Raw genomic sequence first — 27,440 nt, forward strand, 5'->3', positions numbered from 1 at the left:
TACTCTAGTGAGCTTAAGGCCTCAGTAGCTATAGCCCCATACTTTGTTAATAGCTAGTTTTAACTATTTATTAGCTATATATTAAAATAATAATAATACCGAAATAAACATACCGATGAAAAAAACAACTCAGCTCACTTAAACCACCATTACTTAAACAGGATAACAAATAACAGCGGAAAATAATACTAATAATAATTACTCTTGTAGGTCCATCCTATCCTTCATCTATAATTTAAAAAAAAAAAACACCACGATATCATTCGCCTAAGCTGCGTTAACATTCTTCAAGACCTACATATCGGCTATATATATACATATATATATATATATATATATATATATAGACTGATGAAATTAATGAAATGTACCATTACATACCGATTTACATTAGACGCCTCTCCGACTCCGCATGCGCCGCATTCGTATTGCCTACGAAAGCAATCAGGACTACTCGCTCTTCAAATAGAGCGCACAGTGCCATTCTCTTGGATGAAACACATTTCTTCTCTCTTGTATTTAAAATAAATTTATTTACAAAAGAATATTCAAATGAATTCCTTATACAGAGGAAAAGCTGCATACAAAAACGGCTTCGAAACTAATTTACGCTCGCTTTTGTTGCACTTGAAAGTAGTAAAGTATGTGTAATTATAAGAATTTCCATCTCGTGTTTTTTGTTTTGTTTCATTTAAAAAGCTTAGTCTAATATATTTAATTACGAATTCATTTAAGAGTGATCGTAAGGATACCACAACTGTTCCCAGCGGACATCCCACCATGCACATTATTCGGTTTAGAAATCAATTATGTTTCTGTTCAGGTTGCAATGGTTAAACATGTATAGAAAAACTAAATGCTTCAAATAAAACAAGCATATCATGGGTAGGGGTAGGTAGGGGGGTGGGAAGATACCCAACAAAAAAAATTAATAGGTATACATATTTATAGAGTCATAATCTTAATAGCCGCAGAGCTGTTTGTATTGCGTTAAGGTAAGTTAAAATCATTTCATTTCCATTTAAGTTGATTTTTGTTTGAGTGGTGTCCAAATTGCTTTTTTTATAATTAGTCTTGCATTATTATTACAGGTATTAAATCTTACAATTTAAAAACGTCCATCTATAGTTTACATACATTTTCGTGTCAATGTATTCATCTTTTGTTTGATTCCAATTGAATTAATTATACACATACATATTATATTTAAGATGCATTTCACAATCTGTCTGTGTATTTTCGTGTGTGCAGGTGCGGGGAAAGGGAAGAGAGTGTCGGGGCAGAGCGGTGGTTTAGGTGGTCTGTCTATCTGTGGCGCACACAGTGCAACATTGAAAATCCAGCATCGATTGCATCTTATGGCGCTCCTTATCATTAATCAACCAAAAACTGGAAGACACGAACCTGTTGATATCATTTTAATTTTGTCGGGTGCAGAACGAATTAAGTTTTCAGTTGTGTGGAGAGAATGGAATCTGTGTATCTGTGGGTGTGTTGTTAACTCTTAAATGATTGCTTGTAGTTGGCGACATCTTTGCCTGAGTCGACGGCCCAGCTGAAGATGGAAGATGCTGCAACGCACTGATTAGTAATTGGATTTCCATCATCCGATCGCCCTAATTGCACACCTTCGGCGCTGCATCGACGTCGACGGAATTGTTAACGATTTTTGTTTCACCTGCAAAAATATCAACAAATCCTATAAGTTTCTAGGTTCTTTGAGCGTGTTCAATTTGCTCACCATTAAGCTCGGATTTGTTGACTGCACTGATGGCCTGTGCCTGCTTAATGGGCGTCTCTGACACGACGGTGGTATCAACGGCCGCAGCCGGTTCCGTCTTGCTAACATCGTTGGTGGCAGGGACAGGAGCAGGAACCGACGCAGCTGGAGTGGCTTTCTCCCCCGTTGTCTGTTCGGCTTTCTTGGGTTCTTCGGCGCTCTCAGCTGGTTTCGGCTCTTCCGTGCTTTTGAGCTCGTCTGAACATTCTGCCTTCTTTTCCTCCTTGGGCTCGGCTGGCACATCCTCTTTAACCTCAGTGGCGACTTCATCGACAACACTATTGCTGGCTTTTGTTTCTTCTGAGCTTGCTACGACCTTTTCGGCTGGTGTGAATCGAACAGTTTCTGTACTACTCTTGGAACTCGAATCCACCTCCATGGGCTCCGGTGAGGGCTCCCGGGCGGGTTCCGAAAGCTTTTTTGGCTCCTCCGCTGCCTTATCAGCTGCGGTAGTTGCAGGCGGCTCTGAAGTAGTTTCGGGTGCGCTTTCGGCTTTAGTTTTATTGTCTGCCGATGCTGCTGATGGCTTCTCTTCATCCACTTCCATGGCTGCGGGAGCTGGATCCGCGGCAGCAGCTGGGGCAGGAGTGTCTGTACTAGCACCATTTTCAGGGTCATCGTTACTTTTCGGTGGGTCTTCAGCCTTTGGCATTTCTTCTGGCGTTTTCTCCTTCACCTCGGGCTCATCTTTGCTTGCTTTGTCCTCCGCAGCGTGGTTCTGTTGCTCCTCGGGCACAGCTGTCAGCTTGGCAGCAGCACCATCTGTCTGATCCTCATTTTCGATTGTCTTGGCATCTGTTTCTTTTGCGTCAGCAGGCTCCTCCTCCTTTTGGGGCTCTGTGGTGGTGGCTGGAACTGCCTTCTTAGGAGTACCTTTGACTGGCTTCTCTTCTCTCTTCACCTCCTTCTTATCTTTCTTGGGAGTAGCCTGAAATGATTTGTTTCGTTAGATTGTGTTTAATGTTTAGAAAATGCTTCACTCACCTTTGCCTTGACCGGCAGAACCACCTTCTCTTCATCGTTGGTTTTCTCCGGCTCCCGGTCGAGCTCATCGCTGCCCACGTCTAGTTTGCGCGCACCGCGACCTTTCCCGGCGCCGCCGCCGCCACCGATCTTTGTGGCTGTCGTCAGCGACGCGCGTGCCTTCTTGTTGGGCGGCGGTGTAACAGTCTCAGCGGCCCGTGTCGGTGTGCCGCGAGTACTGGATCGCGTGCGACGTCCACCCTCTAGCTCCAAGCTGCCGCCCATCGTTCGTACCAGCTCTTCGCTTTCCCGCTGTGCCCGTTCTATGAACGAGCGTCGTTTCGGTGTGCGTTTCTGCTAATTAATGCAAATGGACTCGATAAGTACTATATACATCTTAGTCAAATATCCGATAAGATAATCGCTACGATAAGACGTAGTTTGATCCTGGGCAACATTCACTCTTACCGCTTTCATCAGTTTAGGAGGATTTCCCATTGTCCCGTGCTTAACAAAATTGGATATTAAAAGACGCTTAACAAAATTGGATATTTAAAGACGCTCAGTCGGTGCCTTTTTGCCGCGATATTTTCGACGATATGTACGTTGAGTTAAAACAACTGACCTACTATTTTTAATGTAAAGCGTCACTTTTTCAGCGCGTTATTTTGGTGTAAAGTGATTTATGGTTAAAAATGACTTTTCCAGCAATAGCCTACTCTAGACAATCGGTTCACAAGCGTCAATGTTATTCAGTGTTTACATATCGACATAAAAGATGCAGCACCCTGTACACTAAAATACGAGAGCAGAGAATTGATCATCTGATCATCCGATCTTCACTTTGGTTATCTTCGCTGTGATCAGATTGTTCGTGTAGGTGTGCGAAACCAAGTCGTAGAGGGCCGTAAAGACAGTCTTCGTCAGCTCCAACTTGATTTGGTCAACTTTTATGATTCTGTGGGGGCCCAAGGATTAACATTAGAAATGCGAAGACCTCTTGGTAGAGAACACTCACTCGTAGGTAATGGTCTCCTGCACAGCGTTGCCATCACCGCAAGTAGCGCGAAACGTGCGATTTACCGACTCTCGCGCCCAAATCTGCTCCTGCGCTTCAACACAGGATTTTCGCAGCTTCTCCACATCGTGTAGATTCGAGGTTAGTTTGCTCTGCAGGTTAAAGTACTCCAGCAGGGCCGCATAGAGGGGATCAGTTTCACTGGTCTCCAGCAGCGAGTTCATGAGAAATTCCAATTCAAACTGCTTGGCCAGCTCCATATCCGGGCAGTCGTAGATTTGCCGCAACTGCTCGGCGTCCAGTGGCTTGAGATTACTGCGCACTAGGGCAAATCCCGATGGCTGGCAATCGGCCTGGCGAAACACAATCTTTGATGAATGCTCTTCGATCTGGGCATTGGACAGTTTCATAGGCTGCAGATTCGGGTACTGCACGATTTTGGCGCTGCTAGAGGGCGGGGCACTGGGTGCACTCGGTTCCAGCTGCGCTTCCGGTTCGAGTTCGGGTTCGGGTTCTGGCTCTGTCGGCAACTCCAATATATCGCTGGAAATGCAGCAGTCGTGACTAATGATGGTCTCGGCCCCGCTGCCGCTGCTGCTGGCCAACGCCGCGACGCGCTCAAACTCTTCCAAGAGAGAAGCATTTTCTGCCGGCCTTTGTTCTGGTGCAGCTACGCTACTTGTTGATAACTCGTCGTCACATTCGTCTTCCTCTTGCAGCCTTTGTTGCTGGTTCTCGCGTTGAGGCTTTTTCGTTTTCTGGAATCAACAATCTCTCATGTCATGCGACTCTTTCTGCTCCAGTGCATCCTTGTGCTTACCACTTTTTTAGGCTTTACTAGCGTGGCCATTATTGTCCGTTTTTGCGAACTCCTGCTCCACCTTTTTGGGGGCCGTGGGGCCAAAACAAAAATACACTGCTCTGAGTGTTTTCACTTCGGGATTATCTTAGGGCCTTCGTTGTGGCTATCAAATGCACCCTTTTCCTTATTTAATTGACGCTAATATTTCTTCTTGCTAAAGTTCTGCGTATCGCTCGCTGTCTAGTTTTCTTGTTTATTTTTGTTGTATTTTCTTTTTTTACATTTGCTCAAATTACTACATGGCAACGACACGGTAAATACACATGTGCTACATAATAGAGCCGTATACTGTATGGTTAGTGATAATAGGTTGGAAAAGAGGGTATGAAAACGGCAAAACGGGCCTGAAAACGTATCGAGTGCAAGGTAAAATCCACACCTTTTGCTTAACATACCTTGAAGTCAAAAAGCAGTTTTTCTCGTCACCCGCGAGGTGAGGTTTATACGAACCTTGCAATTTTCCCTGGCTGTTTTTGCCTGTTTTCCATACCCTTTTTTATAGGCCATTTAAAACTACGACTTATTTTTTCATGGTAGGAGTGTGATCATCAAAAACTTTATGTCAAACAGGAAAATCCTCGTGAAAAGTGGCACGACTCTCGAGAACATCTTCCCACTTACCAGAGGCATACCCCAAGGCTCCCCCATCTCAGTTATCCTTTTTCTTATAGCGTACCATCCATTCACAAACAAATCAAATTCAGTGCATACGCCGATGACTTACTCCTTATCATACAACACAGCAACGGAAAAATCATCACAATCGACTTCCAAACAATCCTCAGTCAAATAAACAGCTGGTGCATTCACTCTGACGACCTTGCCAAGCCACTGGGCATTAAACACCTCTCATCCTTAAAATACAACTGCCGCACCACATCACTAATGCAAATCACCAAATTTTTAATCATATCCAAAGTCCACTTCGGCCTCCCCATATATGGTTATGCACCCAAAAACCAGACAAATCGCCTATGATTAATGCAGGAATAAGAGGGGCCCTGGGTGCATTTCGTACCACACCCACTAACAACCTACTATCTGAAGCCAACTTACACACCTTGGAAAAATAAGTGATTTTCTAACTGGCAAAATGTGTAAAAAAACCATCCACGCTAATGACACCCCCAAACTTTTCCCGTCACCAAACTATTTCCAACGAGGTGGAACGTTGTGAGTTGCTGCGGACACCGCAACTCTACAGTTATACCCGATACTAAGTCAGTATGGCTCTCCTGCGGCAGACGCCGCTAATATTGAACCACACGACACAGAGTGCGTGCGAGAGAGACAGAAAATCAGTCTGAGCGTGACGTCGGGCGCTGCGTAGCCACTGAAAATTAATTTCTTGCTCTTGATCTGATCCAGATTCAGCAATCTGATAGATATGGTCATTATCTATGATTCTGCGTTTTTAGTTTTCTCGAATGTGCAATATTGTGGATGTAACAGATTTTCGTACTTTGTGGGGGCGGAAGGGGGTGGGGCGAAATTCTGAGATATACGTTTTATAGTGAGATCTAACAGAAGTGCGGATACCAAATTTGGTTACTCTAGCCTCAATAGTCTCTGAGATTTGTGGATGCCCCAGATTTTCGTCCTTTGAGGGGGCGGAAGGGGGTGTGGCGAAATTTGGACACGAAACGGTCAAGGTCCGATATCACAGGAGTGTGGATACCAAATTTGGTTGCTCTGGCTCTTATAGGTTCTGAGATCCTTGAACTCATATTTTGCAATTGGCAAAGCCGACCATGAAACCTGTGTGTTAGAAAGAGACAGAGCGAGAAAGAATGAGATTGTTTTCTTGATTCTGGCTATAATAATTATACGATCTGGTTCAGATTTTACACTCTAGAACATATAGTCATCCTCTACGATTCTGCGGAGGCGGAAGTGGGCGGGGCGAAGTTTTGAAATATTTTTGTAGCAGTGACATATCACAGAAGTCTGGATCCAAAACATCGTTGCTCTAGATCTTATAGTCTTTGAGCACTAGGCGCTGAAGGGGACGGACGGACGGACGGACGGACGGACGGACGGACGGACGGACGGACGGACGGACGGACGGACGGACGGACGGACGGACGGACAGACGGACGGACAGACGGACAGACAGACAGGGCTCAATCGACTCGGCTATTGATGCTGATCAAGAATATATATGGGGTCGGAAACGATTCCTTCTGGACGTTACACACATCCACTTTTACCACAAATCTAATATACCCCAATACTCATTTTGAGTATCGGGTATAAAAATAACAATAACCTGGATACCCAGCCATATAGGCATAAAAGGTAACGAAATGGGCGACACCTCAGCCGAAAATACCTCCAAAAAACCCCTCATATATTCATATCTCGTGTCATAACTTAAACGACATCTCCCAATTCCTTAAGTAAATCCTCCAATCCAAGCAAACCGACTTCCTTACTAAAACCTCCCCCTGGTACAAACAAATGACCAATCTGCCTTCCACTCATCCTCACCCCAAAAACCTAAACAACCTAAACAGAAGACACCAAGTCCTCATGAATAGGTTGAGACTAGGTCACACAAGGTTCATTAGTGCCCACTACATGGATAAAACATCATCCAAGGCATTCCTCAACCAACTCAACCATAGACTTAAGAGACATTATATACGCTTGCCCGGCACTTTCCCTACAAAGATCCTCAATATTCAACAACACCGACCTTATGCAAGATCACTCAAAAATCCTTCACAACATATAACCTCTAATATAACCAACCCTGTACACACATAGTACAATATATAATATTACTCTAGTGAGCTTAAGGCCTCAGTAGCTATAGCCCCATACTTTGTTAATAGCTAGTTTTAACTATTTATTAGCTATATATTAAAATAATAATAATACCGAAATAAACATACCGATGAAAAAACAACTCAGCTCACTTAAACCATCATTACTTAAACAGGATAACAAATAACAGCGGAAAATAATACTAATAATAATTACTCTTGTAGGTCCATCCTATCCTTCATCTATAATTAAAAAAAAAAACACCACGATATCATTCGCCTAAGCTGCGTTAACATTCTTCAAGACCTACATATCGGCTATATATATACATATATATTTATATATATATATATATAGACTGATGAAATTAATGAAATGTACCATTACATACCGATTTACATTAGACGCCTCTCCCTCTCCGCATGCGCCGCATTCGTATTGCCTACGAAAGCAATCAGGACTACTCGCTCTTCAAATAGAGCGCAGAGTGCCATTCTCTTGGATGAAACACATTTCTTCTCTCTTGTATTTAAAATAAATTTATTTACAAAAGAATATTCAAATGAATTCCTTATACAGAGGAAAAGCTGCATACAAAAACGGCTTCGAAACTAATTTACGCTCGCTTTTGTTGCACTTGAAAGTAGTAAAGTATGTGTAATTATAAGAATTTCCATCTCGTGTTTTTTGTTTTGTTTCATTTAAAAAGCGTAGTCTAATATATTTAATTACGAATTCATTTAAGAGTGATCGTAAGGATACCACAACTGTTCCCAGCGGACATCCCACCATGCACATTATTCGGTTTAGAAATCAATTATGTTTCTGTTCAGGTTACAATGGTTAAACATGTATAGAAAAACTAAATGCTTCAAATAAAACAAGCATATCATGGGTAGGGGTAGGTAGGGGGGTGGGAAGATACCCAACAAAAAAAATTAATAGGTATACATATTTATAGAGTCATAATCTTAATAGCCGCAGAGCTGTTTGTATTGCGTTAAGGTAAGTTAAAATCATTTCATTTCCATTTAAGTTGATTTTTGTTTGAGTGGTGTCCAAATTGCTTTTTTTATAATTAGTCTTGCATTATTATTACAGGTATTAAATCTTACAATTTAAAAACGTCCATCTATAGTTTACATACATTTTCGTGTCAATGTATTCATCTTTTGTTTGATTCCAATTGAATTAATTATACACATACATATTATATTTAAGATGCATTTCACAATCTGTGTATTTTCGTGTGTGCAGGTGCGGGGAAAGGGAAGAGAGTGTCGGGGCACAGCGGTGGTTTAGGTGGTCTGTCTATCTGTGGCGCACACAGTGCAACATTGAAAATCCAGCATCGATTGCATCTTATGGCGCTCCTTATCATTAATCAACCAAAAACTGGAAGACACGAACCTATTGATATCATTTTAATTTTGTCGGGTGCAGAACGAATTTAGTTTTCAGTTGTGTGGAGAGAATGGAATCTGTGTATCTGTGGGTGTGTTGTTAACTCTTAAATGATTGCTTGTAGTTGGCGACATCTTTGCCTGAGTCGACGGCCCAGCTGAAGATGGAAGATGCTGCAACGCACTGATTAGTATTTGGATTTCCATCATCCGATCGCCCTAATTGCACACCTTCGGCGCTGCATCGACGTCGACGGAATTGTTAACGATTTTTGTTTCACCTGCAAAAATATCAACAAATCCTATAAGTTTCTAGGTTCTTTGAGCGTGTTCAATTTGCTCACCATTAAGCTCGGATTTGTTGACTGCACTGATGGCCTGTGCCTGCTTAATGGGCGTCTCTGACACGACGGTGGTATCAACGGCCGCAGCCGGTTCCGTCTTGCTAACATCGTTGGTGGCAGGGACAGGAGCAGGAACCGACGCAGCTGTAGTGGCTTTCTCCCCCGTTGTCTGTTCGGCTTTCTTGGGTTCTTCGGCGCTCTCAGCTGGTTTCGGCTCTTCCGTGCTTTTGAGCTCGTCTGAACATTCTGCCTTCTTTTCCTCCTTGGGCTCGGCTGGCACATCCTCTTTAACCTCAGTGGCGACTTCATCGACAACACTATTGCTGGGTTTTGTTTCTTCTGAGCTTGCTACGACCTTTTCGGCTGGTGTGAATCGAACAGTTTCTGTACTACTCTTGGAACTCGAATCCACCTCCATGGGCTCCGGTGAGGGCTCCCGGGCGGGTTCCGAAAGCTTTTTTGGCTCCTCCGCTGCCTTATCAGCTGCGGTAGTTGCAGGCGGCTCTGAAGTAGTTTCGGGTGCGCTTTCGGCTTTAGTTTTATTGTCTGCCGATGCTGCTGATGGCTTCTCTTCATCCACTTCCATGGCTGCGGGAGCTGGATCCGCGGCAGCAGCTGGGGCAGGAGTGTCTGTACTAGCACCATTTTCAGGGTCATCGTTACTTTTCGGTGGGTCTTCAGCCTTTGGCACTTCTGGCGTTTTCTCCTTCACCTCGGGCTCATCTTTGCTTGCTTTGTCCTCCGCAGCGTGGTTCTGTTGCTCCTCGGGCACAGCTGTCAGCTTGGCAGCAGCACCATCTGTCTGATCCTCATTTTCGATTGTCTTGGCATCTGTTTCCTTTGCGTCAGCAGGCTCCTCCTCCTTTTGGGGCTCTGTGGTGGTGGCTGGAACTGCCTTCTTAGGAGTACCTTTGACTGGCTTCTCTTCTCTCTTCACCTCCTTCTTATCTTTCTTGGGATTAGCCTGAAATGATTTGTTTCGTTAGATTGTGTTTAATGTTTAGAAAATGCTTCACTCACCTTTGCCTTGACCGGCAGAACCACCTTCTCTTCATCGTTGGTTTTCTCCGGCTCCCGGTCGAGCTCATCGCTGCCCACGTCTAGTTTGCGCGCAAAGCGACCTTTCCCGGCGCCGCCGCCGCCACCGATCTTTGTGGCTGTCGTCAGCGACGCGCGTGCCTTCTTGTTGGGCGGCGGTGTAACAGTCTCAGCGGCCCGTGTCGGTGTGCCGCGAGTACTGGATCGCGTGCGACGTCCACCCTCTAGCTCCAAGCTGCCGCCCATCGTTCTTACCAGCTCTTCGCTTTCCCGCTGTGCCCGTTCTATGAACGAGCGTCGTTTCGGTGTGCGTTTCTGCTAATTAATGCAAATGGACTCGATAAGTACTATATACATCTTAGTCAAATATCCGATAAGATAATCGCTACGATACGACGTAGTTTGATCCTGGGCAACATTCACTCTTACCACTTTCATCAGTTTAGGAGGATTTCCCATTGTCCCGTGCTTAACAAAATTGGATATTAAAAGACGCTTAACAAAATTGGATATTTAAAGACGCTCAGTCGGTGCCTTTTTGCCGCGATATTTTCGACGATATGTACGTTGAGTTAAAACAACTGACCTACTATTTTTAATGTAAAGCGTCACTTTTTCAGCGCGTTATTTTGGTGTAAAGTGATTTATGGTTAAAAATGACTTTTCCAGCAATAGCCTACTCTAGACAATCGGTTCACAAGCGTCAATGTTATTCAGTGTTTACATATCGACATAAAAGATGCAGCACCCTGTACACTAAAATACGAGAGCAGAGAATTGATCATCTGATCATCCGATCTTCACTTTGGTTATCTTCGCTGTGATCAGATTGTTCGTGTAGGTGTGCGAAACCAAGTCGTAGAGGGCCGTAAAGACAGTCTTCGTCAGCTCCAACTTGATTTGGTCAACTTTTATGATTCTGTGGGGGCCCAAGGATTAACATTAGAAATGCGAAGACCTCTTGGTAGAGAACACTCACTCGTAGGTAATGGTCTCCTGCACAGCGTTGCCATCACCGCAAGTAGCGCGAAACGTGCGATTTACCGACTCTCGCGCCCAAATCTGCTCCTGCGCTTCAACACAGGATTTTCGCAGCTTCTCCACATCGTGTAGATTCGAGGTTAGTTTGCTCTGCAGGTTAAAGTACTCCAGCAGGGCCGCATAGAGGGGATCAGTTTCACTGGTCTCCAGCAGCGAGTTCATGAGAAATTCCAATTCAAACTGCTTGGCCAGCTCGGCGTCCAGTGGCTTGAGATTACTGCGCACTAGGGCAAATCCCGATGGCTGGCAATCGGCCTGGCGAAACACAATCTTTGATGAATGCTCTTCGATCTGGGCATTGGACAGTTTCATAGGCTGCAGATTCGGGTACTGCACGATTTTGGCGCTGCTAGAGGGCGGGGCACTGGGTGCACTCGGTTCCAGCTGCGCTTCCGGTTCGAGTTCGGGTTCGGGTTCTGGCTCTGTCGGCAACTCCAATATATCGCTGGAAATGCAGCAGTCGTGACTAATGATGGTCTCGGCCCCGCTGCCGCTGCTGCTGGCCAACGCCGCGACGCGCTCAAACTCTTCCAAGAGAGAAGCATTTTCTGCCGGCCTTTGTTCTGGTGCAGCTACGCTACTTGTTGATAACTCGTCGTCACATTCGTCTTCCTCTTGCAGCCTTTGTTGCTGGTTCTCGCGTTGAGGCTTTTTCGTTTTCTGGAATCAACAATCTCTCATGTCATGCGACTCTTTCTGCTCCAGTGCATCCTTGTGCTTACCACTTTTTTAGGCTTTACTAGCGTGGCCATTATTGTCCGTTTTTGCGAACTCCTGCTCCACCTTTTTGGGGGGCCGTGGGGCCAAAACAAAAATACACTGCTCTGAGTGTTTTCACCTCGGGATTATCTTAGGGCCTTCGTTGTGGCTATCAAATGCACCCTTTTCCTTATTTAATTGACGCTAATATTTCTTCTTGCAAAAGTTCTGCGTATCGCTCGCTGTCTAGTTTTCTTGTTTATTTTTGTTGTATTTTCTTTTTTTACATTTGCTCAAATTACTACATGGCAACGACACGGTAAATACACATGTGCTACATAATAGAGCCGTATACTGTATGGTTAGTGATAATAGGTTGGAAAAGAGGGTATGAAAACGGCAAAACGGGCCTGAAAACGTATCGAGTGCAAGGTAAAATCCACACCTTTTGCTTAACATACCTTGAAGTCAAAAAGCAGTTTTTCTCGTCACCCGCGAGGTGAGGTTTATACGAACCTTGCAATTTTCCCTGGCTGTTTTTGCCTGTTTTCCATACCCTTTTTTATAGGCCATTTAAAACTACGACTTATTTTTTCATGGTAGGAGTGTGATCATCAAAAACTTTATGTCAAACAGGAAAATCCTCGTGAAAAGTGGCACGACTCTCGAGAACATCTTCCCACTTACCAGAGGCATACCCCAAGGCTCCCCCATCTCAGTTATCCTTTTTCTTATAGCGTACCATCCATTCACAAACAAATCAAATTCAGTGCATACGCCGATGACTTACTCCTTATCATACAACACAGCAACGGAAAAATCATCACAATCGACTTCCAAACAATCCTCAGTCAAATAAACAGCTGGTGCATTCACTCTGACGACCTTGCCAAGCCACTGGGCATTAAACACCTCTCATCCTTAAAATACAACTGCCGCACCACATCACTAATGCAAATCACCAAATTTTTAATCATATCCAAAGTTCACTTCGGCCTCCCCATATATGGTTATGCACCCAAAAACCAGACAAATCGCCTATGATTAATGCAGGAATAAGAGGGGCCCTGGGTGCATTTCGTACCACACCCACTAACAACCTACTATCTGAAGCCAACTTACACACCTTGGAAAAATAAGTGATTTTCTAACTGGCAAAATGTGTAAAAAAACCATCCACGCTAATGACACCCCCAAACTTTTCCCGTCACCAAACTATTTCCAACGAGGTGGAACGTTGTGAGTTGCTGCGGACACCGCAACTCTACAGTTATACCCGATACTAAGTCAGTATGGCTCTCCTGCGGCAGACGCCGCTAATATTGAACCACACGACACAGAGTGCGTGCGAGAGAGACAGAAAATCAGTCTGAGCGTGACGTCGGGCGCTGCGTAGCCACTGAAAATTAATTTCTTGCTCTTGATCTGATCCAGATTCAGCAATCTGATAGATATGGTCATTATCTATGATTCTGCGTTTTTAGTTTTCTCGAATGTGCAATATTGTGGATGCAACAGATTTTCGTCCTTTGTGGGGGCGGAAGGGGGTGGGGCGAAATTCTGAGATATACGTTTTATAGTGAGATCTAACAGAAGTGCGGATACCAAATTTGGTTACTCTAGCCTTAATAGTCTCTGAGATTTGTGGATGCCCCAGATTTTCGTCCTTTGCGGGTGCGGAAGGGGGTGTGGCGAAATTTGGACACGAAACGGTCAAGCTCCGATATCACAGGAGTGTGGATACCAAATTTGGTTGCTCTGGCTCTTATAGGTTCTGAGATCCTTGAACTCATATTTTGCAATTGGCAAAGCCGACCATGAAACCTGTGTGTTAGAGAGAGAGACAGAGCGAGAAAGAATGAAATTGTTTTCTTGATTCTGGCTATAATAATTATACGATCTGGTTCAGATTTTACACTCTAGAACATATAGTCATCCTCTACGATTCTGCGTTTTTGGTTTTATCGTATCTTTAAAAATGTGGATGCCACAGATTTTCGTCCTTTGTGGAGGCGGAAGTGGGCGGGGCGAAGTTTTGAAATATTTTTGTAGCAGTGACATATCACAGAGGTCTGGATCCAAAACATCGTTGCTCTAGATCTTATAGTCTTTGAGCACTAGGCGCTGAAGGGGACGGACGGACGGACGGACGGACGGACGGACGGACAGACGGACAGACAGACAGGGCTCTATCGACTCGGCTATTGATGCTGATCAAGAATATATATGGGGTCGGAAACGATTCCTTCTGGACGTTACACACATCCACTTTTACCACAAATCTAATATACCCCAATACTTGTTGGGGCCACCAACCCGTGACTGTTTTGGAGTCAAAATTCTTGTGTCCTTCTGGCACGAAGCCTGACCGGAGGCTTTATTCTGGTACCACGGGAGCCAGGGCCCGCGGAACTCGTTTCCGTCCTGGCTATTGGTTGCGGCCCCTTGGGGAGCTTCGTGGTGGTTGTGCTTAACACTCAAGCGAGTAGAGCTTGGGCTCGACGTGGAGTTCCGTTATACAACCTGGTGCTGTGACCCACAGATCAGCAGAGGTTTAGATAGCCTCGCTCCACACCAGGGAGGAAGACATGACCAAAACAGATTGTCTTCAACTGGTACCGGATGAACCGGGGCGCTGATTGACGCTTAAATTAATCCTGTGCTTGGCACCGTGAGATAAAGCCAATACGGCAGGTGTTCACGTAAAACACATTGACTTTAATACCCCAATACTCATTTTGAGTATCGGGTATAAAAATAACAATAACCTGGATACCCAGCCATATAGGCATAAAAGGTAACGAAATGGGAGACACCTCAGCCGAAAATACCTCCAAAAAACCCCTCATATATTCATATCTCGTGTCATAACTTAAACGACATCTCCCAATTCCTTAAGTAAATCCTCCAATCCAAGCAAACCGACTTCCTTACTAAAACCTCCCCCTGGTACAAACAAATGACCAATCTGCCTTCCACTCATCCTCACCCCAAAAACCTAAACAACCTAAACAGAAGACACCAAGTCCTCATGAATAGGTTGAGACTAGGTCACAAAAGGTTCATTAGTGCCCATAGACTTAAGAGACATTATATACGCTTGCCCGGCACTTTCCCTACAAAGATCCTCAATATTCAACAACACCGACCTTATGCAAGATCACTCAAAAATCCTTCACAACATATAACCTCTAATATAACCAACCCTGTACACACATAGTACAATATATAATATTACTCTAGTGAGCTTAAGGCCTCAGTAGCTATAGCCCCATACTTTGTTAATAGCTAGTTTTAACTATTTATTAGCTATATATTAAAATAATAATAATACCGAAATAAACATACCGATGAAAAAAACAACTCAGCTCACTTAAACCACCATTACTTAAACAGGATAACAAATAACAGCGGAAAATAATACTAATAATAATTACTCTTGTAGGTCCATCCTATCCTTCATCTATAATTAAAAAAAAAAACACCACGATATCATTCGCCTAAGCTGCGTTAACATTCTTCAAGACCTACATATCGGCTATATATATACATATATATATATATATATAGACTGATGAAATTAATGAAATGTACCATTACATAGCGATTTACATTAGACGCCTCTCCCTCTCCGCATGCGCCGCATTCGTATTGCCCACGAAAGCAATCAGGACTACTCGCTCTTCAAATAGAGCGTAGAGTGCCATTCTCTTGGATGAAACACATTTCTTCTCTCTTGTATTTAAAATAAATTTATTTACAAAAGAATATTCAAATGAATTCCTTATACAGAGGAAAAGCTGCATACAAAAACGGCTTCGAAACTAATTTACGCTCGCTTTTGTTGCACTTGAAAGTAGTAAAGTATGTGTAATTATAAGAATTTCCATCTCGTGTTTTTTGTTTTGTTTCATTTAAAAAGCTTAGTCTAATATATTTAATTACGAATTCATTTAAGAGTGATCGTAAGGATACCACAACTGTTCCCAGCGGACATCCCACCATGCACATTATTCGGTTTAGAAATCAATTATGTTTCTGTTCAGGTTACAATGGTTAAACATGTATAGAAAAACTAAATGCTTGAAATAAAACAAGCATATCATGGGTAGGGGTAGGTAGGGGGGTGGGAAGATACCCAACAAAAAAAATTAATAGGTATACATATTTATAGAGTCATAATCTTAATAGCCGCAGAGCTGTTTGTATTGCGTTAAGGTAAGTTAAAATCATTTCATTTCCATTTAAGTTGATTTTTGTTTGAGTGGTGTCCAAATTGCTTTTTTTATAATTAGTCTTGCATTATTATTACAGGTATTAAATCTTACAATTTAAAAACGTCCATCTATAGTTTACATACATTTTCGTGTCAATGTATTCATCTTTTGTTTGATTCCAATGAATTAATTATACACATACATATTATATTTAAGATGCATTTCACAATCTGTGTATTTTCGTGTGTGCAGGTGCGGGGAAAGGGAAGAGAGTGTCGGGGCAGAGCGGTGGTTTAGGTGGTCTGTCTATCTGTGGCGCACACAGTGCAACATTGAAAATCCAGCATCGATTGCATCTTATGGCGCTCCTTATCATTAATCAACCAAAAACTGGAAGACACGAACCTATTGATATCATTTTAATTTTGTCGGGTGCAGAACGAATTAAGTTTTCAGTTGTGTGGAGAGAATGGAATCTGTGTATCTGTGGGTGTGTTGTTAACTCTTAAATGATTGCTTGTAGTTGGCGACATCTTTGCCTGAGTCGACGGCCCAGCTGAAGATGGAAGATGCTGCAACGCACTGATTAGTAATTGGATTTCCATCATCCGATCGCCCTAATTGCACACCTTCGGCGCTGCATCGACGTCGACGGAATTGTTAACGATTTTTGTTTCACCTGCAAAAATATCAACAAATCCTATAAGTTTCTAGGTTCTTTGAGCGTGTTCAATTTGCTCACCATTAAGCTCGGATTTGTTGACTGCACTGATGGCCTGTGCCTGCTTAATGGGCGTCTCTGACACGACGGTGGTATCAACGGCCGCAGCCGGTTCCGTCTTGCTAACATCGTTGGTGGCAGGGACAGGAGCAGGAACCGACGCAGCTGGAGTGGCTTTCTCCCCCGTTGTCTGTTCGGCTTTCTTGGGTTCTTCGGCGCTCTCAGCTGGTTTCGGCTCTTCCGTGCTTTTGAGCTCGTCTGAACATTCTGCCTTCTCTTCCTCCTTGGGCTCGGCTGGCACATCCTCTTTAACCTCAGTGGCGACTTCATCGACAACACTATTGCTGGCTTTTGTTTCTTCTGAGCTTGCTACGACCTTTTCGGCTGGTGTGAATCGAACAGTTTCTGTACTACTCTTGGAACTCGAATCCACCTCCATGGGCTCCGGTGAGGGCTCCCGGGCGGGTTCCGAAAGCTTTTTTGGCTCCTCCGCTGCCTTATCAGCTGCGGTAGTTGCAGGCGGCTCTGAAGTAGTTTCGGGTGCGCTTTCGGCTTTAGTTTTATTGTCTGCCGATGCTGCTGATGGCTTCTCTTCATCCACTTCCATGGCTGCTGGAGCTGGATCCGCGGCAGCAGCTGGGGCAGGAGTGTCTGTACTAGCACCATTTTCAGGGTCATCGTTACTTTTCGGTGGGTCTTCAGCCTTTGGCACTTCTTCTGGCGTTTTCTCCTTCACCTCGGGCTCATCTTTGCTTGCTTTGTCCTCCGCAGCGTGGTTCTGTTGCTCCTCGGGCACAGCTGTCAGCTTGGCAGCAGCACCATCTGTCTGATCCTCATTTTCGATTGTCTTGGCATCTGTTTCTTTTGCGTCAGCAGGCTCCTCCTCCTTTTGGGGCTCTGTGGTGGTGGCTGGAACTGCCTTCTTAGGAGTACCTTTGACTGGCTTCTCTTCTCTCTTCACCTCCTTCTTATCTTTCTTGGGAGTAGCCTGAAATGATTTGTTTCGTTAGATTGTGTTTAATGTTTAGAAAATGCTTCACTCACCTTTGCCTTGACCGGCAGAACCACCTTCTCTTCATCGTTGGTTTTCTCCGGCTCCCGGTCGAGCTCATCGCTGCCCACGTCTAGTTTGCGCGCACCGCGACCTTTCCCGGCGCCGCCGCCGCCACCGATCTTTGTGGCTGTCGTCAGCGACGCGCGTGCCTTCTTGTTGGGCGGCGGTGTAACAGTCTCAGCGGCCCGTGTCGGTGTGCCGCGAGTACTGGATCGCGTGCGACGTCCACCCTCTAGCTCCAAGCTGCCGCCCATCGTTCGTACCAGCTCTTCGCTTTCCCGCTGTGCCCGTTCTATGAACGAGCGTCGTTTCGGTGTGCGTTTCTGCTAATTAATGCAAATGGACTCGATAAGTACTATATACATCTTAGTCAAATATCCGATAAGATAATCGCTACGATACGACGTAGTTTGATCCTGGGCAACATTCACTCTTACCGCTTTCATCAGTTTAGGAGGATTTCCCATTGTCCCGTGCTTAACAAAATTGGATATTAAAAGACGCTTAACAAAATTGGATATTTAAAGACGCTCAGTCGGTGCCTTTTTGCCGCGATATTTTCGACGATATGTACGTTGAGTTAAAACAACTGACCTACTATTTTTAATGTAAGGCGTCACTTTTTCAGCGCGTTATTTTGGTGTAAAGTGATTTATGGTTAAAAATGACTTTTCCAGCAATAGCCTACTCTAGACAATCGGTTCACAAGCGTCAATGTTATTCAGTGTTTACATATCGACATAAAAGATGCAGCACCCTGTACACTAAAATACGAGAGCAGAGAATTGATCATCTGATCATCCGATCTTCACTTTGGTTATCTTCGCTGTGATCAGATTGTTCGTGTAGGTGTGCGAAACCAAGTCGTAGAGGGCCGTAAAGACAGTCTTCGTCAGCTCCAACTTGATTTGGTCAACTTTTATGATTCTGTGGGGGCCCAAGGATTAACATTAGAAATGCGAAGACCTCTTGGTAGAGAACACTCACTCGTAGGTAATGGTCTCCTGCACAGCGTTGCCATCACCGCAAGTAGCGCGAAACGTGCGATTTACCGACTCTCGCGCCCAAATCTGCTCCTGCGCTTCAACACAGGATTTTCGCAGCTTCTCCACATCGTGTAGATTCGAGGTTAGTTTGCTCTGCAGGTTAAAGTACTCCAGCAGGGCCGCATAGAGGGGATCAGTTTCACTGGTCTCCAGCAGCGAGTTCATGAGAAATTCCAATTCAAACTGCTTGGCCAGCTCCATATCCGGGCAGTCGTAGATTTGCCGCAACTGCTCGGCGTCCAGTGGCTTGAGATTACTGCGCACTAGGGCAAATCCCGATGGCTGGCAATCGGCCTGGCGAAACACAATCTTTGATGAATGCTCTTCGATCTGGGCATTGGACAGTTTCATAGGCTGCAGATTCGGGTACTGCACGATTTTGGCGCTGCTAGAGGGCGGGGCACTGGGTGCACTCGGTTCCAGCTGCGCTTCCGGTTCGAGTTCGGGTTCGGGTTCTGGCTCTGTCGGCAACTCCAATATATCGCTGGAAATGCAGCAGTCGTGACTAATGATGGTCTCGGCCCCGCTGCCGCTGCTGCTGGCCAACGCCGCGACGCGCTCAAACTCTTCCAAGAGAGAAGCATTTTCTGCCGGCCTTTGTTCTGGTGCAGCTACGCTACTTGTTGATAACTCGTCGTCACATTCGTCTTCCTCTTGCAGCCTTTGTTGCTGGTTCTCGCGTTGAGGCTTTTTCGTTTTCTGGAATCAACAATCTCTCATGTCATGCGACTCTTTCTGCTCCAGTGCATCCTTGTGCTCACCACTTTTTTAGGCTTTACTAGCGTGGCCATTATTGTCCGTTTTTGCGAACTCCTGCTCCACCTTTTTGGGGGCCGTGGGGCCAAAACAAAAATACACTGCTCTGAGTGTTTTCACTTCGGGATTATCTTAGGGCCTTCGTTGTGGCTATCAAATGCACCCTTTTCCTTATTTAATTGACGCTAATATTTCTTCTTGCAAAAGTTCTGCGTATCGCTCGCTGTCTAGTTTTCTTGTTTATTTTTGTTGTATTTTCTTTTTTTACATTTGCTCAAATTACTACATGGCAACGACACGGTAAATACACATGTGCTACATAATAGAGCCGTATACTGTATGGTTAGTGATAATAGGTTGGAAAAGAGGGTATGAAAACGGCAAAACGGGCCTGAAAACGTATCGAGTGCAAGGTAAAATCCACACCTTTTGCTTAACATACCTTGAAGTCAAAAAGCAGTTTTTCTCGTCACCCGCGAGGTGAGGTTTATACGAACCTTGCAATTTTCCCTGGCTGTTTTTGCCTGTTTTCCATACCCTTTTTTATAGGCCATTTAAAACTACGACTTATTTTTTCATGGTAGGAGTGTGATCATCAAAAACTTTATGTCAAACAGGAAAATCCTCGTGAAAAGTGGCACGAATCTCTCGAACATCTTCCCACTTCCCAGAGGCATACCCCAAGGCTCCCCCATCTCAGTTATCCTTTTTCTTATAGCGTACCATCCATTCACAAACAAATCAAATTCAGTGCATACGCCGATGACTTACTCCTTATCATACAACACAGCAACGGAAAAATCATCACAATCGACTTCCAAACAATCCTCAGTCAAATAAACAGCTGGTGCATTCACTCTGACGACTCCAACTCCTACACATATGTACTATGTCGCAAACATAACTGTAAACCAAAATTTCTTACTGGCAACACAACCATCCAACAAAACAGCCCACTCAGTGTACTAGATACTAGGTACTATTCCAGATACAACTGGAGTACTCAAATTAATAAATCCAAAATAGACCTTGCCAAGCCACTGGGCATTAAACACCTCTCATCCTTAAAATACAACTGCCGCACCACATCACTTATGCAAATCACCAAATTTTTAATCATATCCAAAGTTCACTTCGGCCTCCCCATATATGGTTATGCACCCAAAAACCAGACAAATCGCCTATGATTAATGCAGGAATAAGAGGGGCCCTGGGTGCATTTCGTACCACACCCACTAACAACCTACTATCTGAAGCCAACTTACACACCTTGGAAAAATAAGTGATTTTCTAACTGGCAAAATGTGTAAAAAAACCATCCACGCTAATGACACCCCCAAACTTTTCCCGTCACCAAACTATTTCCAACGAGGTGGAACGTTGTGAGTTGCTGCGGACACCGCAACTCTACAGTTATACCCGATACTAAGTCAGTATGGCTCTCCTGCGGCAGACGCCGCTAATATTGAACCACACGACACAGAGTGCGTGCGAGAGAGACAGAAAATCAGTCTGAGCGTGACGTCGGGCGCTGCGTAGCCACTGAAAATTAATTTCTTGCTCTTGATCTGATCCAGATTCAGCAATCTGATAGATATGGTCATTATCTATGATTCTGCGTTTTTAGTTTTCTCGAATGTGCAATATTGTGGATGCAACAGATTTTCGTCCTTTGTGGGGGCGGAAGGGGGTGGGGCGAAATTCTGAGATATACGTTTTATAGTGAGATCTAACAGAAGTGCGGATACCAAATTTGGTTACTCTAGCCTTAATAGTCTCTGAGATTTGTGGATGCCCCAGATTTTCGTTCTTTGTGGGTGCGGAAGGGGGTGTGGCGAAATTTGGACACGAAACGGTCAAGGTCCGATATCACAGGAGTGTGGATACCAACTTTGGTTGCTCTGGCTCTTATAGGTTCTGAGATCCTTGAACTCATATTTTGCAATTGGCAAAGCCGACCATGAAACCTGTGTGTTAGAGAGAGAGACAGAGCGAGAAAGAATGAAATTGTTTTCTTGATTCTGGCTATAATAATTATACGATCTGGTTCAGATTTTACACTCTAGAACATATAGTCATCCTCTACGATTCTGCGTTTTTGGTTTTATCGTATCTTTAAAAATGTGGATGCCACAGATTTTCGTCCTTTGTGGAGGCGGAAGTGGGCGGGGCGAAGTTTTGAAATATTTTTGTAGCAGTGACATATCACAGAAGTCTGGATCCAAAACATCGTTGCTCTAGATCTTATAGTCTTTGAGCACTAGGCGCTGAAGGGGACGGACGGACGGACGGACGGACAGACGGACAGACAGACAGGGCTCAATCGACTCGGCTATTGATGCTGATCAAGAATATATATGGGGTCGGAAACGATTCCTTCTGGACGTTACACACATCCACTTTTACCACAAATCTAATATACCCCAATACTCATTTTGAGTATCGGGTATAAAAATAACAATAACCTGGATACCCAGCCATATAGGCATAAAAGGTAACGAAATGGGCGACACCTCAGCCGAAAATACCTCCAAAAAACCCCTCATATATTCATATCTCGTGTGATAACTTAAACGACATCTCCCAATTCCTTAACTAAATCCTCCAATCCAAGCAAACCGACTTCCTTACTAAAACCTCCCCCTGGTACAAACAAATGACCAATCTGCCTTCCACTCATCCTCACCCCAAAAACCTAAGCAACCTAAACAGAAGACACCAAGTCCTCATGAATAGGTTGAGACTAGGTCACACAAGGTTCATTAGTGCCCACTACATGGATAAAACATCATCCGAGGCATTCCCACTGTGCCACAACTCAACCATAGACTTAAGAGACATTATATACGCTTGCCCGGCACTTTCCCTACAAAGATCCTCAATATTCAACAACACCGACCTTATGCAAGATCACTCAAAAATCCTTCACAACATATAACCTCTAATATAACCAACCCTGTACACACATAGTACAATATATAATATTACTCTAGTGAGCTTAAGGCCTCAGTAGCTATAGCCCCATACTTTGTTAATAGCTAGTTTTAACTATTTATTAGCTATATATTAAAATAATAATAATACCGAAATAAACATACCGATGAAAAAAACAACTCAGCTCACTTAAACCACCATTACTTAAACAGGATAACAAATAACAGCGGAAAATAATACTAATAATAATTACTCTTGTAGGTCCATCCTATCCTTCATCTATAATTAAAAAAAAAAACACCACGATATCATTCGCCTAAGCTGCGTTAACATTCTTCAAGACCTACATATCGGCTATATATATACATATATATATATAGACTGATGAAATTAATGAAATGTACAATTACATACCGATTTACATTAGACGCCTCTCCCTCTCCGCATGCGCCGCATTCGTATTGCCTACGAAAGCAATCAGGACTACTCGCTCTTCAAATAGAGCGCAGAGTGCCATTCTCTTGGATGAAACACATTTCTTCTCTCTTGTATTTAAAATAAATTTATTTACAAAAGAATATTCAAATGAATTCCTTATACAGAGGAAAAGCTGCATACAAAAACGGCTTCGAAACTAATTTACGCTCGCTTTTGTTGCACTTGAAAGTGGTAAAGTATGTGTAATTATAAGAATTTCCATCTCGTGTTTTTTGTTTTGTTTCATTTAAAAAGCTTAGTCTAATATATTTAATTACGAATTCATTTAAGAGTGATCGTAAGGATACCACAACTGTTCCCAGCGGACATCCCACCATGCACATTATTCGGTTTAGAAATCAATTATGTTTCTGTTCAGGTTACAATGGTTAAACATGTATAGAAAAACTAAATGCTTCAAATAAAACAAGCATATCATGGGTAGGGGTAGGTAGGGGGTTGGGAAGATACCCAACAAAAAAAATTAATAGGTATACATATTTATAGAGCCATAATCTTAATAGCCGCAGAGCTGTTTGTATTGCTTTAAGGTAAGTTAAAATCATTTCATTTCCATTTAAGTTGTATTTTCGTGTGTGCAGGTGCGGGGAAAGGGAAGAGAGTGTCGGGGCAGAGCGGTGGTTTAGGTGGTCTGTCTATCTGTGGCGCACACAGTGCAACATTGAAAATCCAGCATCGATTGCATCTTATGGCGCTCCTTATCATTAATCAACCAAAAACTGGAAGACACGAACCTATTGATATCATTTTAATTTTGTCGGGTGCAGAACGAATTAAGTTTTCAGTTGTGTGGAGAGAATGGAATCTGTGTATCTGTGGGTGTGTTGTTAACTCTTAAATGATTGCTTGTAGTTGGCGACATCTTTGCCTGAGTCGACGGCCCAGCTGAAGATGGAAGATGCTGCAACGCACTGATTAGTAATTGGATTTCCATCATCCGATCGCCCTAATTGCACACCTTCGGCGCTGCATCGACGTCGACGGAATTGTTAACGATTTTTGTTTCACCTGCAAAAATATCAACAAATCCTATAAGTTTCTAGGTTCTTTGAGCGTGTTCAATTTGCTCACCATTAAGCTCGGATTTGTTGACTGCACTGATGGCCTGTGCCTGCTTAATTGGCGTCTCTGACACGACGGTGGTATCAACGGCCGCAGCCGGTTCCGTCTTGCTAACATCGTTGGTGGCAGGGACAGGAGCAGGAACCGACGCAGCTGGAGTGGCTTTCTCCCCCGTTGTCTGTTCGGCTTTCTTGGGTTCTTCGGCGCTCTCAGCTGGTTTCGGCTCTTCCGTGCTTTTGAGCTCGTCTGAACATTCTGCCTTCTTTTCCTCCTTGGGCTCGGCTGGCACATCCTCTTTAACCTCAGTGGCGACTTCATCGACAACACTATTGCTGGCTTTTGTTTCGTCTGAGCTTGCTACGACCTTTTCGGCTGGTGTGAATCGAACAGTTTCTGTACTACTCTTGGAACTCGAATCCACCTCCATGGGCTCCGGTGAGGGCTCCCGGGCGGGTTCCGAAAGCTTTTTTGGCTCCTCCGCTGCCTTATCAGCTGCGGTAGTTGCAGGCGGCTCTGAAGTAGTTTCGGGTGCGCTTTCGGCTTTAGTTTTATTGTCTGCCGATGCTGCTGATGGCTTCTCTTCATCCACTTCCATGGCTGCGGGAGCTGGATCCGCGGCAGCAGCTGGGGCAGGAGTGTCTGTACTAGCACCATTTTCAGGGTCATCGTTACTTTTCGGTGGGTCTTCAGCCTTTGGCACTTCTTCTGGCGTTTTCTCCTTCACCTCGGGCTCATCTTTGCTTGCTTTGTCCTCCGCAGCGTGGTTCTGTTGCTCCTCGGGCACAGCTGTCAGCTTGGCAGCAGCACCATCTGTCTGATCCTCATTTTCGATTGTCTTGGCATCTGTTTCTTTTGCGTCAGCAGGCTCCTCCTCCTTTTGGGGCTCTGTGGTGGTGGCTGGAACTGCCTTCTTAGGAGTACCTTTGACTGGCTTCTCTTCTCTCTTCACCTCCTTCTTATCTTTCTTGGGAGTAGCCTGAAATGATTTGTTTCGTTAGATTGTGTTTAATGTTTAGAAAATGCTTCACTCACCTTTGCCTTGACCGGCAGAACCACCTTCTCTTCATCGTTGGTTTTCTCCGGCTCCCGGTCGAGCTCATCGCTGCCCACGTCTAGTTTGCGCGCACCGCGACCTTTCCCGGCGCCGCCGCCGCCACCGATCTTTGTGGCAGTCGTCAGCGACGCGCGTGCCTTCTTGTTGGGCGGCGGTGTAACAGTCTCAGCGGCCCGTGTCGGTGTGCCGCGAGTACTGGATCGCGTGCGACGTCCACCCTCTAGCTCCAAGCTGCCGCCCATCGTTCGTACCAGCTCTTCGCTTTCCCGCTGTGCCCGTTCTATGAACGAGCGTCGTTTCGGTGTGCGTTTCTGCTAATTAATGCAAATGGACTCGATAAGTACTTAGTCAAATATCCGATAAGATAATCGCTACGATACGACGTAGTTTGATCCTGGGCAACATTCACTCTTACCGCTTTCATCAGTTTAGGAGGATTTCCCATTGTCCCGTGCTTAACAAAATTGGATATTAAAAGACGCTTAACAAAATTGGATATTTAAAGACGCTCAGTCGGTGCCTTTTTGCCGCGATATTTTCGACGATATGTACGTTGAGTTAAAACAACTGACCTACTATTTTTAATGTAAGGCGTCACTTTTTCAGCGCGTTATTTTGGTGTAGTGATTTATGGTTAAAAATGACTTTTCCAGCAATAGCCTACTCTAGACAATCGGTTCACAAGCGTCAATGTTATTCAGTGTTTACATATCGACATAAAAGATGCAGCACCCTGTACACTAAAATACGAGAGCAGAGAATTGATCATCTGATCATCCGATCTTCACTTTGGTTATCTTCGCTGTGATCAGATTGTTCGTGTAGGTGTGCGAAACCAAGTCGTAGAGGGCCGTAAAGACAGTCTTCGTCAGCTCCAACTTGATTTGGTCAACTTTTATGATTCTGTGGGGGCCCAAGGATTAACATTAGAAATGCGAAGACCTCTTGGTAGAGAACACTCACTCGTAGGTAATGGTCTCCTGCACAGCGTTGCCATCACCGCAAGTAGCGCGAAACGTGCGATTTACCGACTCTCGCGCCCAAATCTGCTCCTGCGCTTCAACACAGGATTTTCGCAGCTTTCGCATCGTGTAGATTCGAGGTTAGTTTGCTCTGCAGGTTAAAGTACTCCAGCAGGGCCGCATAGAGGGGATAAGTTTCACTGGTCTCCAGCAGCGAGTTCATGAGAAATTCCAATTCAAACTGCTTGGCCAGCTCCATATCCGGGCAGTCGTAGATTTGCCGCAACTGCTCGGCGTCCAGTGGCTTGAGATTACTGCGCACTAGGGCAAATCCCGATGGCTGGCAATCGGCCTGGCGAAACACAATCTTTGATGAATGCTCTTCGATCTGGGCATTGGACAGTTTCATAGGCTGCAGATTCGGGTACTGCACGATTTTGGCGCTGCTAGAGGGCGGGGCACTGGGTGCACTCGGTTCCAGCTGCGCTTCCGGTTCGAGTTCGGGTTCGGGTTCTGGCTCTGTCGGCAACTCCAATATATCGCTGGAAATGCAGCAGTCGTGACTAATGATGGTCTCGGCCCCGCTGCAGCTGCTGCTGGCCAACGCCGCGACGCGCTCAAACTCTTCCAAGAGAGAAGCATTTTCTGCCGGCCTTTGTTCTGGTGCAGCTACGCTACTTGTTGATAACTCGTCGTCACATTCGTCTTCCTCTTGCAGCCTTTGTTGCTGGTTCTCGCGTTGAGGCTTTTTCGTTTTCTGGAATCAACAATCTCTCATGTCATGCGACTCTTTCTGCTCCAGTGCATCCTTGTGCTTACCACTTTTTTAGGCTTTACTAGCGTGGCCATTATTGTCCGTTTTTGCGAACTCCTGCTCCACCTTTTTGGGGGCCGTGGGGCCAAAACAAAAATACACTGCTCTGAGTGTTTTCACTTCGGGATTATCTTAGGGCCTTCGTTGTGGCTATCAAATGCACCCTTTTCCTTATTTAATTGACGCTAATATTTCTTCTTGCAAAAGTTCTGCGTATCGCTCGCTGTCTAGTTTTCTTGTTTATTTTTGTTGTATTTTCTTTTTTTACATTTGCTCAAATTACTACATGGCAACGACACGGTAAATACACATGTGCTACATAATAGAGCCGTATACTGTATGGTTAGTGATAATAGGTTGGAAAAGACGGTATGAAAACGGCAAAACGGGCCTGAAAACGTATCG

At 44.5% G+C, this 27,440-nt stretch overlaps 7 protein-coding genes across 12 annotated transcripts in view; all 7 read right to left on the reverse strand.

Moving 5' to 3' along the window:
* Positions 1-938: 938 nt before the first annotated feature.
* LOC117187373 (cell surface glycoprotein 1-like) lies at positions 939-3,535 on the reverse strand. 2 transcript variants are annotated; one of them, XM_033389901.1, is made up of 4 exons: positions 3,212-3,535; positions 2,765-3,097; positions 1,742-2,708; positions 939-1,678 (listed from the first exon to the last, which is right to left on the reverse strand). In XM_033389901.1, the coding sequence occupies exons 1-4, from the start codon at positions 3,239-3,241 to the stop codon at positions 1,617-1,619; spliced, it is 1,392 nt and encodes a 463-aa protein (XP_033245792.1). In that variant the 5' UTR covers positions 3,242-3,535; the 3' UTR covers positions 939-1,616. The 2 variants fall into 2 exon arrangements, with proteins under 2 accessions (XP_033245792.1, XP_033245791.1); XM_033389900.1 differs by having other exon boundaries at positions 2,765-3,100; positions 3,212-3,534.
* Positions 3,355-4,853, reverse strand: LOC117187379 (ectopic P granules protein 5 homolog). The gene is made up of 3 exons (XM_033389914.1): positions 4,582-4,853; positions 3,762-4,519; positions 3,355-3,701 (listed from the first exon to the last, which is right to left on the reverse strand). Exons 1-3 carry the CDS (start codon positions 4,609-4,611, stop codon positions 3,572-3,574), a joined length of 918 nt encoding a protein of 305 aa, XP_033245805.1. The 5' UTR covers positions 4,612-4,853; the 3' UTR covers positions 3,355-3,571.
* A 3,258-nt stretch (positions 4,854-8,111) lies between these two features.
* LOC117187377 (proteoglycan 4-like) lies at positions 8,112-10,945 on the reverse strand. The gene is made up of 4 exons (XM_033389910.1): positions 10,607-10,945; positions 10,160-10,495; positions 9,140-10,103; positions 8,112-9,076 (listed from the first exon to the last, which is right to left on the reverse strand). Exons 1-4 carry the CDS (start codon positions 10,634-10,636, stop codon positions 9,015-9,017), a joined length of 1,392 nt encoding a protein of 463 aa, XP_033245801.1. The 5' UTR covers positions 10,637-10,945; the 3' UTR covers positions 8,112-9,014.
* LOC108154639 (ectopic P granules protein 5 homolog) overlaps positions 10,750-27,440 on the reverse strand; it is a 28,065-nt gene continuing 11,374 nt past the window's right edge. The window contains exons 1-4 of one of the 3 annotated variants that reach the window (XM_033389912.1): positions 27,041-27,334; positions 26,463-26,978; positions 11,157-11,398; positions 10,750-11,096 (exon numbers count right to left, since the gene is read on the reverse strand). In XM_033389912.1, the coding sequence (XP_033245803.1) occupies positions 10,967-11,096; positions 11,157-11,398; positions 26,463-26,978; positions 27,041-27,070 (918 nt within the window). In that variant the 5' untranslated portion in view covers positions 27,071-27,334 and the 3' untranslated portion in view covers positions 10,750-10,966. Of the gene's footprint in view, positions 11,097-11,156; positions 11,879-11,940; positions 12,234-26,462; positions 26,979-27,040; positions 27,335-27,440 lie in introns of those variants that run through there. The other 2 variants (XM_017284967.2, XM_033389911.1) reach the window with 2 other exon arrangements.
* Positions 16,377-18,508, reverse strand: LOC117187376 (cell surface glycoprotein 1-like). 2 transcript variants are annotated; one of them, XM_033389909.1, is made up of 4 exons: positions 18,347-18,508; positions 17,900-18,232; positions 16,877-17,843; positions 16,377-16,813 (listed from the first exon to the last, which is right to left on the reverse strand). In XM_033389909.1, the coding sequence occupies exons 1-4, from the start codon at positions 18,374-18,376 to the stop codon at positions 16,752-16,754; spliced, it is 1,392 nt and encodes a 463-aa protein (XP_033245800.1). In that variant the 5' UTR covers positions 18,377-18,508; the 3' UTR covers positions 16,377-16,751. The 2 variants fall into 2 exon arrangements, with proteins under 2 accessions (XP_033245800.1, XP_033245799.1); XM_033389908.1 differs by having other exon boundaries at positions 17,900-18,235.
* Positions 18,568-19,964, reverse strand: LOC117187378 (ectopic P granules protein 5 homolog). Its single transcript, XM_033389913.1, has 3 exons — positions 19,717-19,964; positions 18,897-19,654; positions 18,568-18,836 (listed from the first exon to the last, which is right to left on the reverse strand). Exons 1-3 carry the CDS (start codon positions 19,744-19,746, stop codon positions 18,707-18,709), a joined length of 918 nt encoding a protein of 305 aa, XP_033245804.1. The 5' UTR covers positions 19,747-19,964; the 3' UTR covers positions 18,568-18,706.
* Positions 23,710-26,316, reverse strand: LOC117187375 (cell surface glycoprotein 1-like). 2 transcript variants are annotated; one of them, XM_033389907.1, is made up of 5 exons: positions 26,223-26,316; positions 25,675-26,162; positions 25,238-25,570; positions 24,215-25,181; positions 23,710-24,151 (listed from the first exon to the last, which is right to left on the reverse strand). In XM_033389907.1, the coding sequence occupies exons 2-5, from the start codon at positions 25,702-25,704 to the stop codon at positions 24,090-24,092; spliced, it is 1,392 nt and encodes a 463-aa protein (XP_033245798.1). In that variant the 5' UTR covers positions 25,705-26,162; positions 26,223-26,316; the 3' UTR covers positions 23,710-24,089. The 2 variants fall into 2 exon arrangements, with proteins under 2 accessions (XP_033245798.1, XP_033245797.1); XM_033389906.1 differs by having other exon boundaries at positions 25,238-25,573.

This window comes from Drosophila miranda, chromosome 2, assembly GCF_003369915.1.
Source record: "Drosophila miranda strain MSH22 chromosome 2, D.miranda_PacBio2.1, whole genome shotgun sequence".
Taxonomy (NCBI): domain Eukaryota; kingdom Metazoa; phylum Arthropoda; class Insecta; order Diptera; family Drosophilidae; genus Drosophila; species Drosophila miranda.